Source organism: Pongo abelii, chromosome 13, assembly GCF_028885655.2.
Source record: "Pongo abelii isolate AG06213 chromosome 13, NHGRI_mPonAbe1-v2.0_pri, whole genome shotgun sequence".
NCBI classification, from domain to species: domain Eukaryota; kingdom Metazoa; phylum Chordata; class Mammalia; order Primates; family Hominidae; genus Pongo; species Pongo abelii.
The window spans coordinates 124935590-124956854 of NC_071998.2; the positions used below are offsets into that span (position 1 = coordinate 124935590).

The window sequence follows — 21265 nt, forward strand, 5'->3', positions numbered from 1 at the left end:
GTCCATCACAGCTTTAGGGTGGCTTCTGAAGGACTTGGGGCTCTGGGGAAACTAAGGCGGCACCCTCCCCCCCCGCCCAGTGTGTTCTTGCCTCTGAGTGTGCCTGCACGCGTGTGCATTGAGGGGCTGCAATCAGGATGGTCCTTTCAATCCCTAAAGTCCAGGAGTTAGAGGCCCCTGGGATGGACTTGCTCAAGGTCACCAGCTTGGGCCAGACAGAGCCGAGTCCTGAGACCCCGGGGTCTAAGGCCTCTCTGCCCACGTCACCCTGTGCCTGCCCTCACCTCGCTGTTCTCTCCTCCTGTTTCCCCCAACCCACATCTTCTTCCTGTCTGTTTCCTCCCGGCTCTCCTTTCTGCCAACATTTATTATACACTTACTGTATGCCAGGTTCTGTGCCCAGCACCTCCTTGGTGCTGCCTGGGTTTATCTTCCAAAGGTCCCCACGATATAGGCATCGTGATTACCCCCTTGTGTGGAGGCTAAAACTGAGGCCCAGAGATGCTGTCACTTGTCCCAGGGGACCCAGCCTGTCCCCCACAACCCTCTCCGTCCAGGGGCTCAGAGTCCACCCTGGTAGTTCGCAATGCTGGAAGATGGATAGCCACTGGGAAACTCAAAATCAAACGTGGCCCACTGCTGTGCCCCCAAGCCAGAGAGGAGCTCTCGGCCCCGCTGGGCAGAGCCCTGGCCTGGCTGGCTGCATCCGGAAGGAGAAGCTGACTCTGCCTCCTGCGGGGTGGGAGGAAGCCCCTCCCAGAAGGTTGAAGAGCGTGGGTGTGGACGGCCTGGACACCCAGGAGGACTGAAGACGCTGCACGAGAGTGTGGGAGATGTTTTATTGGCTTTCACTTTCCTCAGGGAGCCAGCGGCTCCCCCAGCAGGTCCCCACGGTGGAGCCGAGTGAGCTGGGAGGGATGGGTGCTTACTTTGTTTCAAAGAGATCTACATATCTACAGAGAGGATGGAGACCAGAAAGGAATTGGGAAATGGAATCAGAACAGCCACAGCACGGGCCAGCTCCGGGCCCTCATCCCCACCCCACCCAGCCCACCCCCCACGCCGATGCATCAGAAACAGACTTCACAGGATGCACAGAGGAAGCCAGAGGTGTGGGCGGGCCCCGGGGGCCGAGGCTGTGAGGGACCTCAAAGGCGAATGCCACTGGCCTGTCCAAACCAGGCAGGGGAGAAAGTAAGAGGAGGAAAACAACTGAGAACATAACGATTGTGTCTTCGCCAGCTGTTCCGACGCCTCTGGAAACTGGCGATTTCGTTTTTGAGTAAGGGCAAGAAGTGTCCTGCTCAGGCCACCCCTCAGCTCAGGGAAGGCCACTGCCTGGCAAAGCCTTGTCTTTGAGGACGGTGCCTTCCCTGGGCAGAGAGGGGCTGCCCCGGCCCTGGGGCTCCATGGCAGGGCCCAGAAGGAGAGGCAGAGCCCCAGAGAGGGAAGGGGCTCCTGGGGCCAGGTTGCTGAGAGGAAATAATTGCCTCTTTCTGGGTGAGGAAGAGCTGCCTTCCTGATGGCTGGTGTCCTGGGATTTGGGGCATTTCTCTGGGGTAGCCATTGACGTCATTTCCTTAGCAGCAGGAGAGCGGGTGAGAATTCCCAGGAGACCTCAGCCTGGGTGGGTGCTTGGTGGAGAGTGGGCTCAGATGAGGTCTTCAGATTGCAGCAGTAGGCTCTGGCTGCTTGGGGTCCACCAGGAGCTGGGCCAGGCCTCCTAGGTCCTGCTGAGAAGCAGGTAGGGGAGGTGACCCGCAGCTCTGTCTCCCTTGAGGATCTCAGTTCCTGTTGAGACCAAGAGCCTGAAGACCTCTGTCCTCAGGGTCTCTCCTCATCACACAAGATGGGGAGACTGAGGCCCAGGGGTGGGAAGGGCCAGCCAAGTCTCACGGGGAACTCAGGGGTTTTCAAGCCCTGGGCCGTGGCTCTGCCCACCCTGACGAGCCCCGGGCTGCCTCCGTGCACTGCCACTTGCTGGACCTGTTTCTGGCTGAGCACTGGGTGTATACATTTCCGCGTTGCCTCTCCCACGGCAGGTGGACTGGGACATGGCCTCTCCCTCTCCCCATGCCTCCCTCTGCCACCAAAAAGCCAGTTGGGGCTGAGCATCCCAAGGGCTCTGCTGCCCCTGAAAGTCTCCCTTCTAGGGGGCAGCCTGTCCATCTTCAGGGAGGTCAGCACAACATGTCTCAGCCTAGGCAGACGCTTGGCACTTGAACCCGGCAGAGTGTGTGTGTGAGAGAGAGGGAGAGACGGGTAGGGGAGAGAGAGGGAAAAATAGAGGAAGAGAGGCTGGAGTTCAGGGTGGAGGAGCAGAATCCTTGGTCTGCAATTGCCAGGGAGGGCCTTGCTGCAGGGCCCTGGGCCTCACTGAGGTCATTCCTTCCTTGAGCAGGTGAGAAGGGTGAGACCCAGGGAGTGGGTGACACATGGAGACCTCCTGGGAAGGCCAAGTTGTTGGGTCTGAGACAGAATCATCAGGAGTAACGGTGGCCTCTGTGCCTGAGAGCCCTGGTGCACGCCCAGCCGGCTGTATGGTCACCTGGTCCTTCTAGTCCCAGGCCCCAGCTGTGCCTCCCCACCGGACACATTTGTGTTCAACGAGCCTTATCCCTGCCACAAGCCTGGGGGCTCCCCAAGCCTGGGCCTGCCCAGAGGACAGGGATTCCAGGAAGGCTCAGCCAAGCCCCACTTGGGGCCTGGGGCCAGGTGGGTGTGCCACAGGAATCCCCCCATTGTCTCAGGACCTTCAAGGCCAGGACCCTGGGGGCGGGCCCAGGTCACACATCGGTGCTGATGCTGCGGCTCCTGGCGAAGGCCTCCCGCATGGCTGAGAGGCGGTTGGGGTTGAGTGCCTGCAGGACCCCGAAGCCCCCCGGGGGCAGCTCCACGTCCTCCTGGCTCACGCTCTTGTAGAGCACGCGCTCCCCGCCGTTCAGCACGTCCTCTTCCTCCTCTGGCGGCTCCTGCAGGAAGAAGGTGGGGGGCTCGCAGTGGGAGCAGCTGCGGCAGAGGGCGCGGGCCTGCGGGGACTTCTGGCTGAAGGAGGTGGAGGCGGTGGGGTAGAGCGCCGGCCCGTTGGTCAGCACCAGGTTTCGGTTGGAGTGCAGCGGGGGCAGGTGCGAGTGAACGGCGAAGTCTGGCTCCTCCTCGTCCTCCTCCGACTCCTCCTTCTTGCAGCAGTAGTACTGCGGGCAGAGGGACGGTGACCATGCGGCCGCCCGCTCCCACCCCAGAACCCACATGCGGGAAAGGCTACCCCTGACTGGGGAGGGGAGATAGGCACAGTGGGAGTGGGGTGGCCCAAGCCCAGGCCTGACACTTCAGCTGTTTAACCAGTGCTATGGGTCTCGCTCAGGCCAGGCACAGTGCTGAGCACTTCACAACGATCCACTCATCTCTTCCGCCCAGCAACGTGCAGGTGTGACTGTTATCTCCATTTCGCAGGTGGGGAGATTGAGGCATGGAGGGGTTCACAGCCCCACATCAGCAGAGCCGGGGGTCACAGGCACTGGCAGCTGTGTTGCCTCACCCTGCCCCGATGGCTCCCCCTCATCTCTCAGGGAGACATGGGGACCCTGGATGGCCCTGGAGTGCAAGTGGGAAGGATTGCTCACTGCGACACTCCTTTTGGGCAGCTGGTGCCGTTAAGTCCCTTCCCATCTCTGAGCTTCATTATAAGCTCTGGGTGAGGGGAGTCAGGCATGTCTTACTGAGCCCCATGGTAGGGTCCTGCTGCCTTCTGCTGTGCATCTTCTCTGCCACAGGGTTCTTCCCCACTTCCCGGGCCGTACCCCTTGTGGCCTTCATGCGGGGCTCCCTCCCGAGGTAGAGGCACCCTCTGGGCCTCCCTGCCCTGTCCCCTTCCCTGCCGCCCGGGAATACCTGGAGCCGGCAGTAGCACAGAACAGCGATGATGCAGAGCAGAATCACAGTCGCCAAGATGCCCCCGGTGATGACCACGGTCCCGGCTGTCATCCGCCCCCTTCTCCATCAACAGCCTGCAACACACGCCGCCAGCTTTAGAGCATCACGCTTCCTCACCACAAAAGTCACTCGTGCTATTCTAGAGAACTGAGAAGACAAGCTTAGGGGAAAAAAGCACCCCAGGATGTGCCTGTGAGAGGCAGGGGCTCTGCCTGGGACGGGCTGCAGGAGGAGCCCAGGTCCTGCTCTGCCTCAGCTGGCCTCTGTCCCTGCCCCTCTCCCAGCCTCAGCTTCCACATCCGTAGAAGGTGGATGCTAATAGCATAGGGTTTTGTGACACTTTTACAAGCGTGTCTCTCCATGCTCAGCGTAGCATGCTCTCAATGAATGGCACCCTTCCAGCCTGGCTCTACAAGCTTGCACGTTTTTAAATTTACCCAAATGCGGTCAAGCCGAACATATGGTTTTGTAACCTGCTTCCCTGCATTTTCATCTCACACAGTCACCATTATTCTGCTATATCCTTAAATTTTCTTCTGCAACATAATCTCTAACCCGATTCCATTGTTTCATGTAACTGACTCCTTTTCTTTAAAATGCTTAATTGTGGTAAAGCACACATAAAATGTACCATCTTCACCATTTGTACGTGTGCAGCTCAGTAGCATGAAGTATATTTCACACTGTTGGGCAATTAATCTCCAGAATTTTTCATCTTGCAAAACTGAAAACCAATTCCTGCCTGACGTTTGGGCTTCTTACATTAAAGAAATATTTTTAGCAATGTTTTAATAAGCGTCTTTGTAGCTAAGTAATGGGAACCACCTGAACCTGCTTCAGTGGCTTTCAGGATACATTCTTAGAAGTGGGATTTCCAGGCCTAGGGACATGCCCTTCGCAAACTCCTTCTTGTGGAAAATGTCCATCAAACACAACGCAGGGAGGCTGGAGTGATGCTGTCAGTGGCTGCCGCATTCAGCTCATCCCTGTCCTGGGGTGTGCTGATAAACCAGCTCTCAAAGCACCCGGCTGGGAGCATTTGCTGATTTTTGTGGTGTAGATTTTCTTACCGTGGCCAGTTTCAGTTCAAGCAAGGTTTGACAAGCGGCTTACAAAATTCCTGAATGCTTCACAATCACCTCTCACAGAGCAGTGGGAGCTGGCGCCACTTCCCTTCCTCAATTTCCCAAGCCTCTTTTTTTTTTTTTTTCTTGCTGGGGTATGGGGTGGAGGAAGAGATTGGAGTATTTTAAAGGAAATCACAGAGCATATCACTTTACCCATAAATACTCCAGTGCAGAATCTGACGGAGGAGGATTTTAAAAAAATTACCCAGCCTACGTTTAGCTTTCTCTTGTCGTCTCCGAAATGCCTTTTTTACGGTTGGTTAGTTCAAATCAGGATGTACTTGCTTTTGGCTCCTTTTGCTCTAGAACAGCTCAAAATCCATTCGCGCCCTGCACCCCCATGTTGTTTACTGGAGAAACTGGGTTGTTTATCTGACAGAATTTTCCATGCACTGGAGCTGGCCGGGATTCCTTGCGTGGCATTGAACATGCTCCTTTATCAGTGTTTCTCCTCTAAACTGGCTTCCTGTTGCATCACTCCCAGGGGCCTGATGTCTGCTGTCCCCCTCATCTTGACGTCACAATCAGCTAATGAATGCAGCTGCTCTCGGCCAGTTCTTCCGTTGCCAGGTTCCGGGGGGTCTCCCAGCCCATTGCTGCAGCATCCTGTGCATGACCTGGATCTGTTACTTCACTAGGAGTTACAAAGTAGTGACTTTCCAAATGTTATTCTTCTTTCCACGTTTATGAACTCCCGTTCTTCTTGAAAAAGCTCTAAAGCACATTCCTTTATCATCTGTGTGGTTACCTTAGCATGCGGCCTGCAGAGGGAAGGCTCAGAGGTTCCGTTCCTCCCTTTATCAGGGATCAGAATGAGCTGGTGCCCTGAGGTTTGTGGCTGTGTGTGTGTGCCGAGAGGACGGAGAACAGGCCAGCCCAGACCCACACCTCTCAGTGAACCAAAAGTGACCCTGCTCGCTTTGCAGGCCCCGCGTCCCTGTTGGTCCCAGCCTGTTGTCTGCCCCAGCTTGCCTTTCTACGTGGAAACTTGCCCAGTGCAATCTCACTGATTTTTGAAAATATATTTGATGAGTTTCAATCCACTGCAGTCATGATTCCTTTTGATGTTCAAATGATCCCACTAGGGAGCAAACCGAGGCCTGGAGAGAAATGACCTGCCCAGGCCCCAGCACCAGTAAGATGAGGGATCTGGGTCAGGTCAGGGCTGGATCCGCTGCTACCATCCACCTTGGGGCCCCTGCCACCCTACCCTGACTGCTGAACCCCATGTCTCCTCCACATGAATGCTTTGAATGCCACAGCTCCTTTGGGGAAGCCCACACACTGTGCTGATATCAGGTTTGAGGGTGCTGGCCCAGCCATGGCCCTCTTCTTTGTGCCCTGAGCCAAGAGGCCAGTGGCCACATCTGAGCCCTCTGCTGCTGTCCTTTTGGCCACACGGTTTATTGGGTTTGGGATGGACGTGCGCTCCAGGCTAGGCCAGCTGGCCTCTCTCCTGGGAAATGGAATTAAGACCTGAGATACTGGCCGGTCCCTGCTGGTCGCTTGACCTTGGGTAGAGACATGAGTGCTCAGGCTGTGGCCAGGCTGTAACCACAGGTGGGGTTTTCAGCCACATGTTGGAGAGTCACAAGGCGCTGGTCCCCGGAGCGAGTGAGGAAGGCCACAGCTGCGGGAGAGACTGCCGTTGTGGTCCTGACTCAGGTGTTGATCCCTCCCCGACACCTGCAGAGTGACTCCTGCTGTGTGTATGTCACCTGCTGTGTGTATGTCACCTGGAGTGCATTTTTGCTATTTGCACCCAGGTAATTAAGGCCCCACGTCATCAATGAGGGCACTCACACAGCTTGGGAGGGGTTAAGGGAGGTGGAGGCTCATGCCCGAGTGTCGTCTGTGGTCATGCAGGGATTAACGTTCAGCACCACCCTCCACTATGGGCCATGGCTGGGGGCCCACGGCTGGGGCTTACTGATAGCAATGGGGGCCACGGCTTTCCCATAGGGAAGCATGAGCCTGGGTGGAGAGGCTCCCACTGCTGTCAGGCTGAGACTGCAGGGAGGACGGAGACTGTAGGTGGCCGTGGCTGGGCTGAGGCGCTCCCTCAGGGACAGGTACTGGGGAGCCATACAGGACACCCAGGCTAGACCCCCAAGTGCCAGCCTGGCTCTGCCTCTGGTTAGCTGCAAGAATGGGCCTTCAATGCCTCCACTCCTCTGCCTCAGTTCCCTCCTCTATAAAATGGGAGAACCCCAGGGGTTCTGTGGGACAGCAGCTGCACCATGCTCAGCACTGTGCTGATGTTAGGACCGCGTCCCTCCCTGGGTCTGAGTCCTTCATCGGGTCCCTGAGGGAGCTGGCTCCTCTCGCCGCAAAGCTCTCTCTCAGGTCTGAGATGCAGCCGGTCCCTGGCTCCGCCTGGCTGCAGCTCCTCTGGGCCCAGGTCTCCTCCAGCGGAGAGCAGCCTGGCGGCATGACGGGAAGGGTGCCGGCTCAGGCCAGGTGCCCAGGGCTGTCAGCAGCCACCCTCCAACACCCGGGTTGGTCCAGCTGGAGCCTCTCAGCCTCGCTCTGCAGATACACGCCCGCTGAGGAGCAGCAACGCCCGAGACGGCGCCAGGTCCCAGGGCCAGGCATGGCCGACAGACACACACTCCGCCGGCAGCTCCACCAGCGCCCGGCCTGACATCAGCCCACACTTCACTCCGAGCAGCTCCCAGCAACACGGCCTCCCTGGGCCTCCACCCTCCTGCCTCTCCTCTGCTCTAGCTGTGCCCCACCCTCTGGGATGCCCATCCCCCCCCCGGACCTACCACGCCATCAAAGCCCAGCACGTGCTCTCCTCTTCCAGGAAGCCTTCCTGAACTTTAATGAACACCACAGAACTTCAAAACTTCAAACGCCAGAGCTGAGAGGGACCAGGTCCCACCCCTTCATTTAATGGAGGAAGAATATGGACCACCTGCTGCCCTCCCTGAGTGCTCACCTTCAGCCTCCTCCCTGGGGACCCCAGGACTCCACTCAGCTGTGGCCCAGGTGACACGAGCCTGCGGGGCCTCTGTCCTGCTCTACTCTTGCTGGTGACCTTGGGTGAGAGGCCTCTCCCTGGGTTCAGTTTTCTTATCTGTAGAATGGGTGTGCCAGGGTTTAGACACTGATTCCTCCCAACTCTGGGGGACTTGGATTTTTAAGCGGCCCTGCCAGGAATCCAGATGATTTAGACACCCAACAAAGTCAGGATTATGAAAATGTAAACAAGCATCAAGTGGTAAGGCGATAAAGCCAGATGACACCCTCCAAGGGTAGGCAGAGAAGGGGAAGGGCTACGCACTTTGGCTCCCAAGGATACTTGTGCTCGGAGAAAGCTGAGCGCCTGAGAGAACAGAGGACTTGGCTGCTCAGGTTGGTAACGGATGGGGGAGGAACCGAGGGAAACTTCCTGGAGGAGGAAGCTTCTGAGCCGGGCTGTGAAGGATGGGCTGGCAGAAGAAGGAGAGGGCCTGTTGGTGCTGGGAACAGCACAGGCCAAGCCTCGGAGGCAGAGCCATGCAGGTCAGGCCCAGCGACAGCCTGGCGGAGGGTACTCTGCCGCCTGCTTGTGACTCGAGCCCCACCCCTCTTCCAGCTCCCTGAAGCCTCCGCACTGCCAGCCAAGGCAATTTGGCCAGAATAGCGCTGAATTGTTTATCTGCCCCCTGGGACCATAAATGGTTTTAAAGCTTTATAAATGGCTTTGCTTCCCTGTTCCCACCCTGGGATTTTACAGGGACAGGTTGTGAGATGGGGCTCCCCTGTGCGTCCCCCACCCCAGTCCACAGAGTCTGTGGCAAGGGGGCCTGGGCAGGCAACAGTCCCCTTCTGAGGGCCCCGTCTCGTCTCTGCAGCCGGCAGGGAGAGCCAGCTGCGTTTACAAGCTTCAGTTGTCTCCTGCGGCACCGGCACCGAGGAATGAATGGCGTGGAGCTGGGGGTGGGGCAGGAAACACCTGGCAGCAGAGCCAGACACCGGCCTCCACCTGCCTCCCCCGGGAGCCCCCTCCCCACACCCGCCTTTCCCTGGCAGGAGACCCCCTGCTCACCACCATCTGGGCCACACGTCCCGTGCTGAATTTCAGACTTTGCTAGTTTTCTGTCCCTCTTGCCACATCCCCCTCACTTGCCGTAAAGCCCACGGGAACGGACCCTCCAGAGCCTATTTATTTTGTGCCCCAGCCCCAGCCCCCGCCACTGCCTTGCATGGTGCAGGGCCCAGGCGATGCTTAATGAAGTCTTCTGTCTGCCTCGTTCACCTGAGATGCCCAGCGCTCGTGGTAGGAGCCAGGGAGAAGCCAAGGCCTACACCCTCAGCACTGGCCGTGCCCTCTGGCTCATCCAGCCCCGCGCCTTCCAAACCAACCGGGCCCCAGGACGGGGAGCCTGGTAAACACACAGACGTCCCGACGGCAGTGCAGCTGCGCGGGCCCTGCAATCTGATGGCTTCACAAGCAGCCCCTCTAACCAGGTGAGGCGGGCGCCCTCCACTTCCAGATGGGGAAACCAAGGCCAGGGCAGAGAGGGCCGACCCTGGGGGCCCAGGGCAGAGCTGGACCTGGAACCCAGGCTTGTTGCCTCACGGTCAGACTCCTCCCCATGCCGGTGTCTCATCGAGGGCTTATGGAGACTTAGAGTGCCTTTTCCTCCACAAACACATCTGTCTGGTTACAAAGGCGCTCCCACTACCTGGAAGCCCAAGGGCCCCGGCGTCCTCGATCAGAGGAGAGCAGCCCGCAGAGTTCCTGTCTAGACCTCCTGCACATTTGTTCCTAATTTCATGCTCCGCGGGCTCCCAGATGCCGGCGTTCAGTAATAAACAGACGAGGAAGTGCTCGGCTGCCCTGCGCTGCCGCGGTTGGTCTCCGAGACGTTATCCAGAGCCCGGCTGGGGGGTGGGCTGGCAGGAGGGAGTCTGGGGGGGCCTGGAGGGCAGTTCCCAACAGCACCTGGAATGTCTGCCTTCCCAGCTCTATCCCCAGCTCAGTTGCGGGGGGAAGGGGGCAGTGAATCAGGCCGCTGCCCACCATGGGTTCTGAGGGTCTTGCAGTCTGTCTAGGAGGCAGAAAATGCCCACAGCAGGGGGACTGGTGCTGCCGGGCTTGGCACGGAGTGGGGAGTTGGTGTTTGGAAAACTCGCCCGTGCCCAGGGTTTGCCCCCGTGGTTGCCTGGATTCCTTGAGGGGCGCCCAGAAAGAGCACAGGGACCATGGCATTTTGCTGACCACTTCTGGGGTTTCACGGATTTCCAGAAGCTCCCTCCAGACCCCAGCTGGAGAGCCCCCTGGGGTCAGTACCATGGAGGGGCTCTTAGGGTCTGCTGTTCACTGCCCAGCAGGAGCAGGGCACGCTGTGTGTGTTTGGCACAAAAGTGCAAATGGTGGTGCCCGGGGGTCTCTGTGCTGTTGAAGAATGGAAGCCGTTTCCACGTTGGGCCAGCCGGAGCTGCTGGGCAGTTGGGTAGGAGTGAGGCAGGGGTGGGGTGTGATGGGGAGCAATGGGTCCCTGCCTTTCTCAGGACTGTCATCCAACCATGTCAGGGGTTGTAAGAACCAGCGTGGCCTCAGCCAGGCTTTGCGGGACTCTGTGCATTCATCTCATCTCACCCTGGGACCCCCCTCCAGCGTAGGCGGCTTTCCCAGGTGGTGGCGTGAACTGAGGTAAGAGTGGTTCGGCCACTGTCCAGAGCCCACCCACTCCCCAGGCCATCGGGGAAGCAGGGGGTCTGACACATCTCTGCAAGGAGATGACCTGACCCATATTTTCTAGGGAGTAAACTGAGGCCAGAAGAGTGAGACGATCCACTGAGCAATGGAAAAGCCGACCGGACAGATGCCTATCCTTGCTCCTCAAGGAGTCTTGTTGAAACTCGAAGCCCATCCCTGTCTGGAGTCCAAGTCACAGAGGCCACTCTCAAGACCAGTTTCAGCTGACCCGCGACCAGGATGACCCAGGGCTGGAGCCCTACCTGGCCCACCATGGGCATGGTGTGGAGCTGGGAAGGGGAGTCAAGGGGTGCTGTGGACCAGGAGGAGAGGAGCTGGAGCCAACGCCAATGCTGTGGATGGTTGGGAGGCCCTGGAGCCATAACCAGGAAGCAAGATGCTGAAAGGACTAGGTGATTGTCCCCCGCTGGCCTGGTCCCCACCAGGAAGTCACTGTCTGCCAACCTCAGGAACCACAGGGCAGGACAGGGAGTGTCAGGATCAGGCCTCCTGGCCTCCGTCACGGGGCTGTGCCAAAGCCTCCTGGGGGCTTCCTGGTCCTCAGGGGTCACTGCTTCCTCTGACCCAGTGGGCAGGGTCTAGCCTTCAGTGCAGTTAGAGGCTGGGTCAGGCAGAGCTGAGATAGCCCCCGCCAGGCAGGGTGTGGGAGGAGAGGAGGCCCCGGCTGAGGGCTGCCTGGTTGCTCCCTGGGCCTCCTGGAGATGAGTGGCTTGCGTCCCCCACGGGTGTGGCTGGGACTCTCAGGCTGGAGCTTTGGGTGGTCTGAGGGAGGCGGGGCACTCAGACCATCACCCCAAGAGTCAGGCCTGCCTCAAACCTCACCTTCTGCCCAGTCTAACTGACCTCACTTTCTCAGGCTGGGGTCCCTGAAGCTCTTTCCTGGGATCTCCCTGGGAGCTCCTGGAGCAGATAGGGAAGGGAGAGAGAAAAGAGAAAAAGGTGATGGGCGAATGGGGGGCGAGCGTGGGAGGGGAGGGGAGGGTGGGAGCCCAGTGCTCACCAGGACCTCACTGCTGCCATCTGCCCAGGAAGCCAGGAGCAGCCACAGAGGCAAAGGTGAGAAGTCCCCGCACCCTGAGCTGTGAGGCTGGGCAGTGGGAAAGCCAGTGGCACTCCCTGCTTTGACACCAGGGAATCGCAGACCCTGGTCAAAAATCACTGACCAGTCCCAGCCCCTTTCTGCTGAGACCGAGTTGGGGATTGTGGGAGATGGCGGCACCACTGGCCCTGTCTGGGGCAGAGCAGCAGGCAGTGCCATGGAGAGCTCAGATAGATCATGCTGGTGGGAGGCCTGGCCTGTGGGGCCCTTCTGTCAGGCAGGCTACCACGCTACTTAAGGACCTTGAACAGAAAGATTTGGGGAAGAACTTGCAAAAATAAAGCTTGAGTTGTGGCCACTGCTGTCAGGCCTGGAGTTGCCACCTTTGGCTCCAGGTCCTGCTTGCCCAGAGGACGGCACACCTGGGCTGCATGGCCCAAGGAGGTGGGATCCCGACTCTGGGGTGGGGGTGGGCTCGATGGTACAGAAGGATCTAGCATGTTGAGGGATTAGCATGCTGAGGGATCTAGCATGTTGAAAGATCTAGTGTGTTGAGGGATCTAGCATGTTGAGGGATATAGCATGTTGAGAGATCTAGTGTGTTGAGGGATCTAGCAAGCTGAAGGATATAGCATGTTAAGGGATCTAGCATGTTGAGAGATCTAGCATGTTGAGGAATCTAGCATGCTGAGGGATCTAGCATGTTAAGGGATCTAACATGTTGAGAGATCTAGTATGTTAAGGGATCTAGTATGTTGAAGGATCTAGCATATTGAGAGATCTAACATGTTGAGGGATCTAGCATGCTGAAAGATCTAGCATGTTGAAGGATCAAGCATGCTGAGAGATCTAGCATTTGAGGGATCTAGCATGCTGAAGGATCTAGCATGTTAAGGGATCTAGCATGTTGAGGGATCTAGCATGTTAAGAGATCTAGCATGCTGAAGAATCTAGCATGTTGAGGGATCTAGCATGTTGAGAGATCTAGTGTGCTGAGGGATCTAGCATGCTGAAGGATCTAGTGTATTAAGGGTCTAGCATGTTGAAGGATCTAGTGTGTTAAGGGTCTAGCATGTTGAGGGATCTAGCATGCTGTAAGATCTAGCAGGTTGAGAGATCTAGCATGCTGAAGGATCTAGCATGTTGAGAGATCTAACATGTTGAGGGATCTAGCATGCTGAAAGATCTAGCATGTTGAGGGATCTAGCATGCTGAAGGATCTAGCATGCTGAAGGATCTAGCATGTTGAGGGATCTAGCAGGTTGAAGGATCAAGCATGCTGAGGGATCTAGCATGTCGATGGATCTAGCGTGTTGAGGGATCTAGCATGTTGAGAGATCTAGTGTGCTGAGGGATCTAGCGTGCTGAAAGATCTAGCATGCTGAAGGATCTAGCATGTTAAGGGATCTAGCAGGTTGAAGGATCAAGCATGCTGAGGAATCTAGCATGTCGATGGATCTAGCATGTTGAAGGATCTAGCGTGTTGAGGGATCTAGCATGTTGAGAGATCTAGTGTGTTGAGGGATCTAGCATGCTGAAGGATCTACCACATTGAAGGATCTAGCATGTTGAGAGATCTAGCATGTTGAGGGATCTAGGATGCTGAAGGATCTAGCGTGTTGAGGGATCTAGCATGTTGAAGGATCTAGCATGTTAAGGGTCTAGCATGTTGAGGGATCTTGCATGCTGAAAGATCTAGCATGTTGAGAGATCTAGCATGCTGCAGGATCTAGCATGCTGAAGGATCTAGCATGTTGAGAGATCTAACATGTTGAGGGATCTAGCATGCCGAAGGATCTAGTATGTTGAGAGATCTAGCATGTTGAGGGATCTAGGATGCTGAAGGATCTAGCATGTTGAGGTATCTAGCATGTTGAGAGATCTAGCGTGTTGAAGGATCTAGCATGCTGAGGGATCTAGCATGTTGAAGGATCTAGCATGTTGAAGGATCTAGTGTGTTGAGGGATCTAGCGTGTTGAAGGATCTAGCATGTTGAGGGATCTAGCAGGTTGAGGGATCTAGCAGGTTGAGGGATCTAGCATGCCGAGGGATCTAGCATGCCGAGGGATCTAGTATGCTGAGGGATCTAGCATGCGGCTGACCCACTCATTGTGCAATTGGGTGGCTGTGCTCCCCAGAGAGGGGGCCTTGCCCGGGGTCACTGGGCACATCTGCTGCAGAGTGAGACACAGGCCAGTCACGCTGAATGGTGGTGGGCACCAAGTTGTTGGTAGAGGAGATGGGAGGAGGGCAAAGGACTGGTTTCTGGATGCTGAGCTCAGCAGCCTCTCCCAGAAACCCCTGTTCTCCTGCTCTGACCACCTCGTGCTCTGAAATATTTATGCACATCCCTGAAGAAGCTCGTGGTTCAGGCCCGTCTCTCTGTCAGGCCCTACAACTGTTGACATTGATGATTTCAATACAGCAGAGAAACCTGCTTTTCAACAAGTAGAATGCTCAGCAATATACCCAGGAAATACCCCCGGGAAATCCCGTGAGCTGGGGCTCCTGCCCGTGCCATCCTGTGTTGCCCCACTGGGGTTCCTGAACCGTAAGTCTGAACAGGTCACTGCCTCACTCAAACACCCTGCATGGCTCCCTATACCTCTTAATAATAATAAGCACAGGATCCTGTGCCAAGCACCACTATCTCTGTGCCAGGAGGGCATGGCACCCTTCACCAATGTCTCCTTCAATTGCTGGGACAGCCAAGGCAAGGATTATTATTATGCCCATTTTACAGACATGGAAACAAGACAGCCAAGGAACCTAGCGTGGGGAGAGAAAAGCACAAGGTCACATGGTGAGGGGTGAGGGCTCCAGGGGTGAACATGGTGTGCCACATCAAATCTGATGTATCTCCTTTTCCTTCCATCACACACACACACACACACACACACACACACACACACACACACACACGAGTAGGGCGGCATTGGTGCTGATTTCAATGCAGCGGGGGCGCGCGCACACACACACACACAGTAGGACGGCATTGGTGCTGATTTCAATGCAGTGGGGGCCGCTGGGCACACTTGCACTGCAGGCCCTCAGTGGGCTGGGGTCTTGCCTTCATGACCCCCACCCTCACCTAGCTGATCCCCAGTGTTTCCCAGGGGGCAGGAACAGCAGCACAGAGCTGTAGGCCAGGCCAGGGCTCCAGGCTGCCAGGAGAAGGCAGATGAGATGCACCAAGAACTTTCTGGGCTGCAGTTTCCCGATCTCCCGGCCGTGGGTCAGGAAACGGGGGGTGGGAAGGTAGGGCCTGAAAACCCCGGGCAAGTCCCAGCTCAGCTGCCGACGGGGCTGGCTTTTTCTCTCCCTTAAAAATAACAATGTGCAGAAGTTGGGTTCGTAAAACCCTCTCTGCTGCTGGACTTAAGTTTCCTTCCTTCCTTCTTTCCTTCCTTCCTTCCTTCCTTCCTTCCTTCCCTCCCTCTTTCCTTCCTCCCTCCTTTCCTTCCTTTTCTCTCTCTCTCCTTCCTTCCTTCCTTTTCTCTCTCTCTCCTTCCTTCCTTTTCTCTCTCCTTCCTTCCTTCCTGCCTTTCTTCCTTCCTTCTCTCCCTCCTTCCTTCTTTCTTTTTTCTTTTCTTTTCTTTCTTTTTTCTTTACTTCTCTTTTCTTTTCGTTCTCTTCCTCGAACTGAGCCCAGCTCCTGGTCCCAGTTCAGGGCCTGGAAGGCGGACGGGAGGGAGGGCCAGGCCAGGACTTGCTGGAACGACCAGAGCTCTCGTTTAGTAAACAAATAACTTAGCCCCGTGCTGGGTTGGGGGCTCCCCGGTGCTTCAGTGAACCTTATAGGCACAGCCGGCACAGGCACTTTGAGCATCCTCATGCAAAGACGAGGAAACGGAGGCACAAAGAGGGAGGAAGCACAGGCTTGATGCAATTCCAGGCCTTTACCCACCAAAATGGCCCAGCACCTTGAGATAATGTTCGATAAAACTCCTGGATGCTCAGTAAAGCCCTTGCTGACTCAGCCTTACGGACAGGAGCAGACGGGGTCTCTCCTGTCCTTACGGACAGGAGCAGAGTGTCCTCTGCTCAGCAGGGACACGCCTGGAGTCCCAGGAGAGCCCCGAGAGCCAGTAGACACATGGAAGGCACCCCAGACCCCAGCCAGCAACGTGGCCCGGAAACTCTGCCCCCAGCCAGGAATTCCAGCCCTTACCAAGGTCTCCTCTACCTGAGGGGCCGCTGGGTGTCAAGGGGCCAACAGAACAGCATTCTCGGTCAGGACATGGGACACATGGGGCCAGGTTGAGAAAGAACCCTTGATACTACCATTGCCTTTTGTGAAGGAAGCTTCCGGGGATCCTGAGAGAGGTACCAGCTCTGAAGCTCCTGGCCCTGCCCCCTGCATTGACAGAAAGCCTCTCTCCTTGGGTCCCTCAGCAGGCAGGCAGGCTCTGGACAGGGCAGGGCCCAGCTACCGGGGCATCCTGGTCTGTCTTCCAAGGCCCAAGCCCGGCCCACCCCACTCATGAGCAGCTGCCTCCCTTCTGTGTCTACCTTGCACTGCCATGACCACCCTCTGCCAAGCAGCTGGCCTCCTGGGGCCAGGGCAGCCTCTTCCGCAGTGGCAGGCACCTGCTATGCCCTGGCACTGGGCCCCTGCCTCCCAGCCTTCTCCATCCTGGGTCCACCACAGCAGGCTTTGTATTTACCTAGGCCAGGAACCAGGTGCTGTTCCGGGTGGGGGAGACACCCAGGCCCAGCCTCAGGGCACTGCCCACCTGGGTGTACTGTGGGGGTGGTAACTGTGGCTGAGATGACACCCACATTTTCCTGTTGGGGCTGTGCACACACAAGCTCATCCTGCCTCTCCTCCTGGCTTGTCTCCCTGCAGGGGACCCTGCCCGGCCTTCTCCACAGCCAGTGTAAGCCCTCCATAGGAGAGGTTGTCCAGTCCTTCCTGGTGCCCCCATAGCACCCGTCCCTCACATTGGACTTGCAACAGCATCCCCCGAATGCACTGAAACCTGGCTGCAGGTGCTACCCTGCAGCTTCGGACTCAGGGGGACGGAGAACATGCCTTTCTCCCAAGTGCCCCGGGGATGCCGATGTGGCGGGCGCGGGGAGCATGCTGGAGGAGCACACTGGGAGAACCAGTGTCCCGAAGGATGGCCCCCAAAGCAGGTCCGGCCCAGCAGGGGCTCCTCTGAGTGAGTCCTCACTCCTTGGGACCAACCTGACCCTCACCCTAGTCCCATCCTTGTGGCCTCTGCCTCAGGACGGGGACCGCTCTGGGGATGCACCTGCTGGCCTCAGGGGTTGTCCTTTGGCTTGGGAGACCCCTGGCACCCCCACTGTCCTCTCCTTTCCAGGTGACTGGCTCCTTCTGGCCCTTTAAGATGGTGCCGGGCCTTGCCTTCTCCAGGAAGCCTGCGTGACCTCCCCACTGCTCCCGGCCTGGCCCACCCTGCTTGTTTTCGTTTTCCTTGTTTTTCTGGAGCTGCTCCCTTGGCCAGCCTCCCCAGGACACTGTGACCTCGTGTCCAGCTCCACGAGGGTGGGCCCTCAGCCTCACCTTGATGCACAGGCCTGGTAAACAGTAGGTGCTCCATAAATGCCTGTGGGCTGAGTCATTGGCTGAGGCGGAGCCCCTGGGAACCAAGCACCCTGGGAGGGCTGAGGTGGTGCCGTGCCCCTGTGGGACTTCTTGTCTACGGGAATCACGACTGCAACTCCAAGGAGCAGAGATGCATCCCCCTCTGCCATCGGGGAAGTTTTGGGAAAGTCAACCTGAGCTCAGAATTGAGCTCGGCCCTGGGCGGCCTGAGAGGGAGGCTGAGGGTGTGTCCAGCAGCCACTAATGTCCACCCCACTGGTCAGGTGGACTGGCAGCCTGGAGCCATAGATGAGTGCCTTCCCTCTTCCAGGAAGATGCCCACGCTGGCTGTGCTGAGGGGCTCACACAAGAAGGGCGAAGGGGTGGGGAGGCTGAGCCAGTGAACGTTTCCCTCTCCGGCCAAGGGCCTGCCCTCTGCCAACTCACAGCCACTCTCCTTGCCTTTCAGCCACTACCCTGGTCCTGCAGCCTTGCAGAAAACTACCAGTCTGTGCCTCCCCCAGGCCAGTGACTTCTTTACTTAAAGCACCATCAGCATCAACTAGGAGCTTGTTAAAATGCAGAGTTCCAAGTCCCACCCAGGCCGGTGGGGTCAGGAACTCTGGGGGTGAGGCCCAGCCAAGCCCCTGAGAGGATTCCGACTGATGCTGCTGGAGAGCAACAGGCTGACCCCGGGCTGCACACTCAAATCACCTGGGGCAGTTACATCTGCCCCAGACCCGGCAGCATCCCAGGTCACTGACAGGACAAGCTCCAGGGGTGGGCCCAGGAACCAATACTTGCACAGCTTTGCTGGTGGTGCCAACGTGCAGCCCAGGCCGAGGCCCTCTGAGTTAGGAACATGGAACGTGTGTGAGTGCGGAGTGCGCCTGTGCGGTGCGGGTCAGCAGGAAGCAGAGCCGCCCTCTCATCAGTCTTTACAGGGACCTGGGTCATACTGGGACCTGATGAAGGTTTCCCCCACTGTATCGCTGTGCCCATTCTGCAGATGAGCAAACAGCAGGGAACTGATCTGCCAAGGAAATGCAGCCAGCAGGAGGCAGATTCCCCCATGTCAGCATCTCTTCTTGCTCAGCCAACCAAGCAAAGTGACGCCTGGAGTCAGTTGTTTCTTCCTGTATCTCATCTCCAGAAAATCCTGCCCATTTAGTTTCCTGAGTAGCTCCAGAGTCCAGCATCTGTCCACTGCCATCCATACCCTCTGCCACCCCCAGCCCAAGCCACCTCCACTGCCCTCTCTGCCAGCCGAGGTCATACACCTGCTCCCAGGCTCTCACCTCCGTGTCCCTGCTCCAGGCAGCCTGTGCTTATGCCTGTTGCTATCACCTCTCCCTCCCAGCCCTGGATGCCTCTGACGCTGTGTCCATATCTGCCTGGGGGTCAGAAAGGCTTAGGCAGGAATCCAGACTCTCCCCATTAGCATCGGGCGACCATGGCCTCAGTCTTGCCTCTGAAACAGGAGAATTATGACACTCTCCAGCTTTCCTCCCTCCTTTCCATGGAGTCAGCTGTGTGCCAAGCACAGCCCGGTGCTGGGGCCAGGGTCCCTGCCTCATCCTGGCCCAGGGAGATAGGCTGTCGGCAGGCTAGATTTGCACCCCAGGCCCGTACCTCTGACGCTGCCCAGGGGCTGGCGGGGCCAGTGGCTTTGATGGCGCCTCACTGGCCTCTCCTTGGAATTTCCCTTCCTAAGTCTGGGCTGGGAGCTCCAGGGCAGGCCCGTCTCAGCACATCCACTCCTCCTCCGCCACCCCCAGATCCATGGGGCAGGCTCTCAGTGAGAGGAGATGACAGGGGTGGCCCGTGTGGAGCAGGCTCTGGGGCTGTGGGGACATTTCTGTGACTGTGCTAACTGGCAGGACTTCAATTATGTTTTAACAAGACAAGATCAGCTTGTGTAGACCACGCTGAGGTTTGGTTTCCTATCCCAGTGGCCACGTCCAGAGCCGTCCTCTCGGAATAGTGCCAAGGTTTCCTTTACAGCACATTTGTTTCCCATAAGGCGTCCCCATCAGTCCATCCAAGGAATCTCTCTGGAACACAGCTCCTGATCTAGGCCCCAAACGTCTGATGTCCTGGGTACTCCAAGGTTGCTCCTGATTTACATTTCTGGCCTCACCTGCACTGCCCCAATGCCCTTTAGACTTGTCTGGGTAAGAGGTTGTTCCTCTGGCCTCCCAGCCACCAACTTTGCATTTTCTTGCTTCTGGGCCTTTGCTAGTGCCATTCCCAGGAACTCGAACTCCCCTCCAGCTCTGCGTACTGAGATTCCTGGTCATCTGTCTCCATTCTCCTGGAACAAGCCTTTCCTGATTCCCACCCCTGAAGATGCCTCCCTCTTCTGGGCTCTAGTAGCACCCACTGTCTGCACCACATGTTTGGCGTTTATAGTTTGTTAATAATTCAGCAGCAAATATTCCTTGAGCTCTTACTGCATCCTGGGCCCAGCTTTGGGTCCCTGCTTTTGTGGAGTTTTCAGTCTTGTCGGGGGACATGAATGTGTACTGGTGATTTCGGGAGTGCAGAGAGGAAGAATGGGGAGTGTTAACAGGGGCGGCAGCCAGGAGAGGTGACCCTGAGTGAGGGGCCCAGATGCTGAAACCTGAGGATGAGTAGCAAGAAGATGGGAAAGAGCACCCCGGGCAGGAAATGGCACGTGCAAAGGCCCAGAGGCAGGCAGGACAAGGCAGGACCTGGATAAGCTCATCTTGCTTGGAGTATAAGAGCAGGAGGGGGACAAGACAAGAGGGGTGAGGTCAGCAGAGACCCGGCAGGCAGCAGGGCGTTGGTGCCTGAGCCAGCCTTCCTGGAGCCCTGTCCCTGCCTTCCCTGTCACAGCTTGGTGCTCCTTCCTCTCCAAAACACTTTCCGGGTCAGTCTTCCTCACATTTTAACGTGCATCGAGTAGCCTGGGGAGCAGGGCTGCAGGACTGTGCATTTGTTTTTGTTTGTTATGTTTTTGAGACGGAGTCTCCCTCTGTTGCCCAGGCTGGAGTGCAATGGCACGATCTCAGCTCATTGCAACCTCTGCCTCCCAGGTTCAAGTGATTCTCCTGCCTCAGCCTCCCAAGTAGCTGGGACTACAGGTGCGCGCCAGCACACCCGGCTAATTTTTGTAGTTTTAGTAGAGATGGGGTTTTGCCATGTTGGCCAGGCTGTCCTCCAGCTCTTGACCTCAAGCGATGATCCTCCTGCCTTGGCCTCCCAAAGTGCTGGGATTACAGGCGTGAGCCACTACGCCCGGCCAGGACTGTGCATTTCTACCAAGCATCTGGTGCTGCTGGTGCGGCATCCTCGGACCACACTTTGAGGACAAGGGGCTGCAGCCCTTGGCTTCTGGGACATCGTGCTCTCCCCGACCTGCCCTCCCTCCTTGGCTGGCTTCTCCTCGTCTCCTGACCTCTAAGTGTGAAGAGGCCCAGGGTCAGGCCTCAGGTTCCCCTTCGTTCCCCATATCCATCCGTTCCCACGGTGGCTTCCCCCACTTTGCAGCTTCCAGGCCACATATCAAAAATACCCCCTGCTCCATGGTTGCTCTCCACCCCCTTAACCTGCCTGGTTTGTACTTTTACCCCATACTTGGCATATTATACGTTCATTTACTGTCTGTTTCTTCCCTCTAGAATTTGAGTTACTGAGGACAGGGGCTCAGTCTCTTTATTCTGGTGCCTCAAATGGTGTCCTGGGCCCATGGTGGGCACCTGGTGACTCTCAGCCAAATGAGGAGTGAATGCATCCAGGGGAAGGGTCAGAAGGGTGCTGGCCAGGAGAGTAGCTGGTTCTGCTTTCGGTAGTGGCTCTGTGGCTGCAGGTGCAAGGCAGGCATGGTGGGGTGGGTGTGGAGGCAGAGTGGGAGGAAGCCGTTCAGAGGCTGTCATGGT

General features: G+C 57.2%; 1 protein-coding gene across 7 annotated transcripts in view; it reads right to left on the reverse strand.

Annotated features, from left to right (window-relative positions):
* Positions 1–572: 572 nt before the first annotated feature.
* Positions 573–21265, reverse strand: part of FAM163B (family with sequence similarity 163 member B) — a 34208-nt gene continuing 13515 nt past the window's right edge. Inside the window, exons 1-4 of one of the 7 annotated variants that reach the window (XR_008510045.2) lie at positions 5346–7738; positions 3892–4007; positions 1491–3194; positions 573–953 (exon numbers count right to left, since the gene is read on the reverse strand). Coding sequence is in view for 5 of the 7 variants with exons in the window: in XM_054520855.2 (XP_054376830.1) it covers positions 2787–3194; positions 3892–3984 (501 nt within the window). In the remaining 2 variants the exon portion in view is untranslated. Of the gene's footprint in view, positions 3195–3891; positions 4008–4758; positions 7739–21265 lie in introns of those variants that run through there. The other 6 variants (XR_008510044.2, XM_054520855.2, XM_054520856.2 and 3 more) reach the window with 6 other exon arrangements.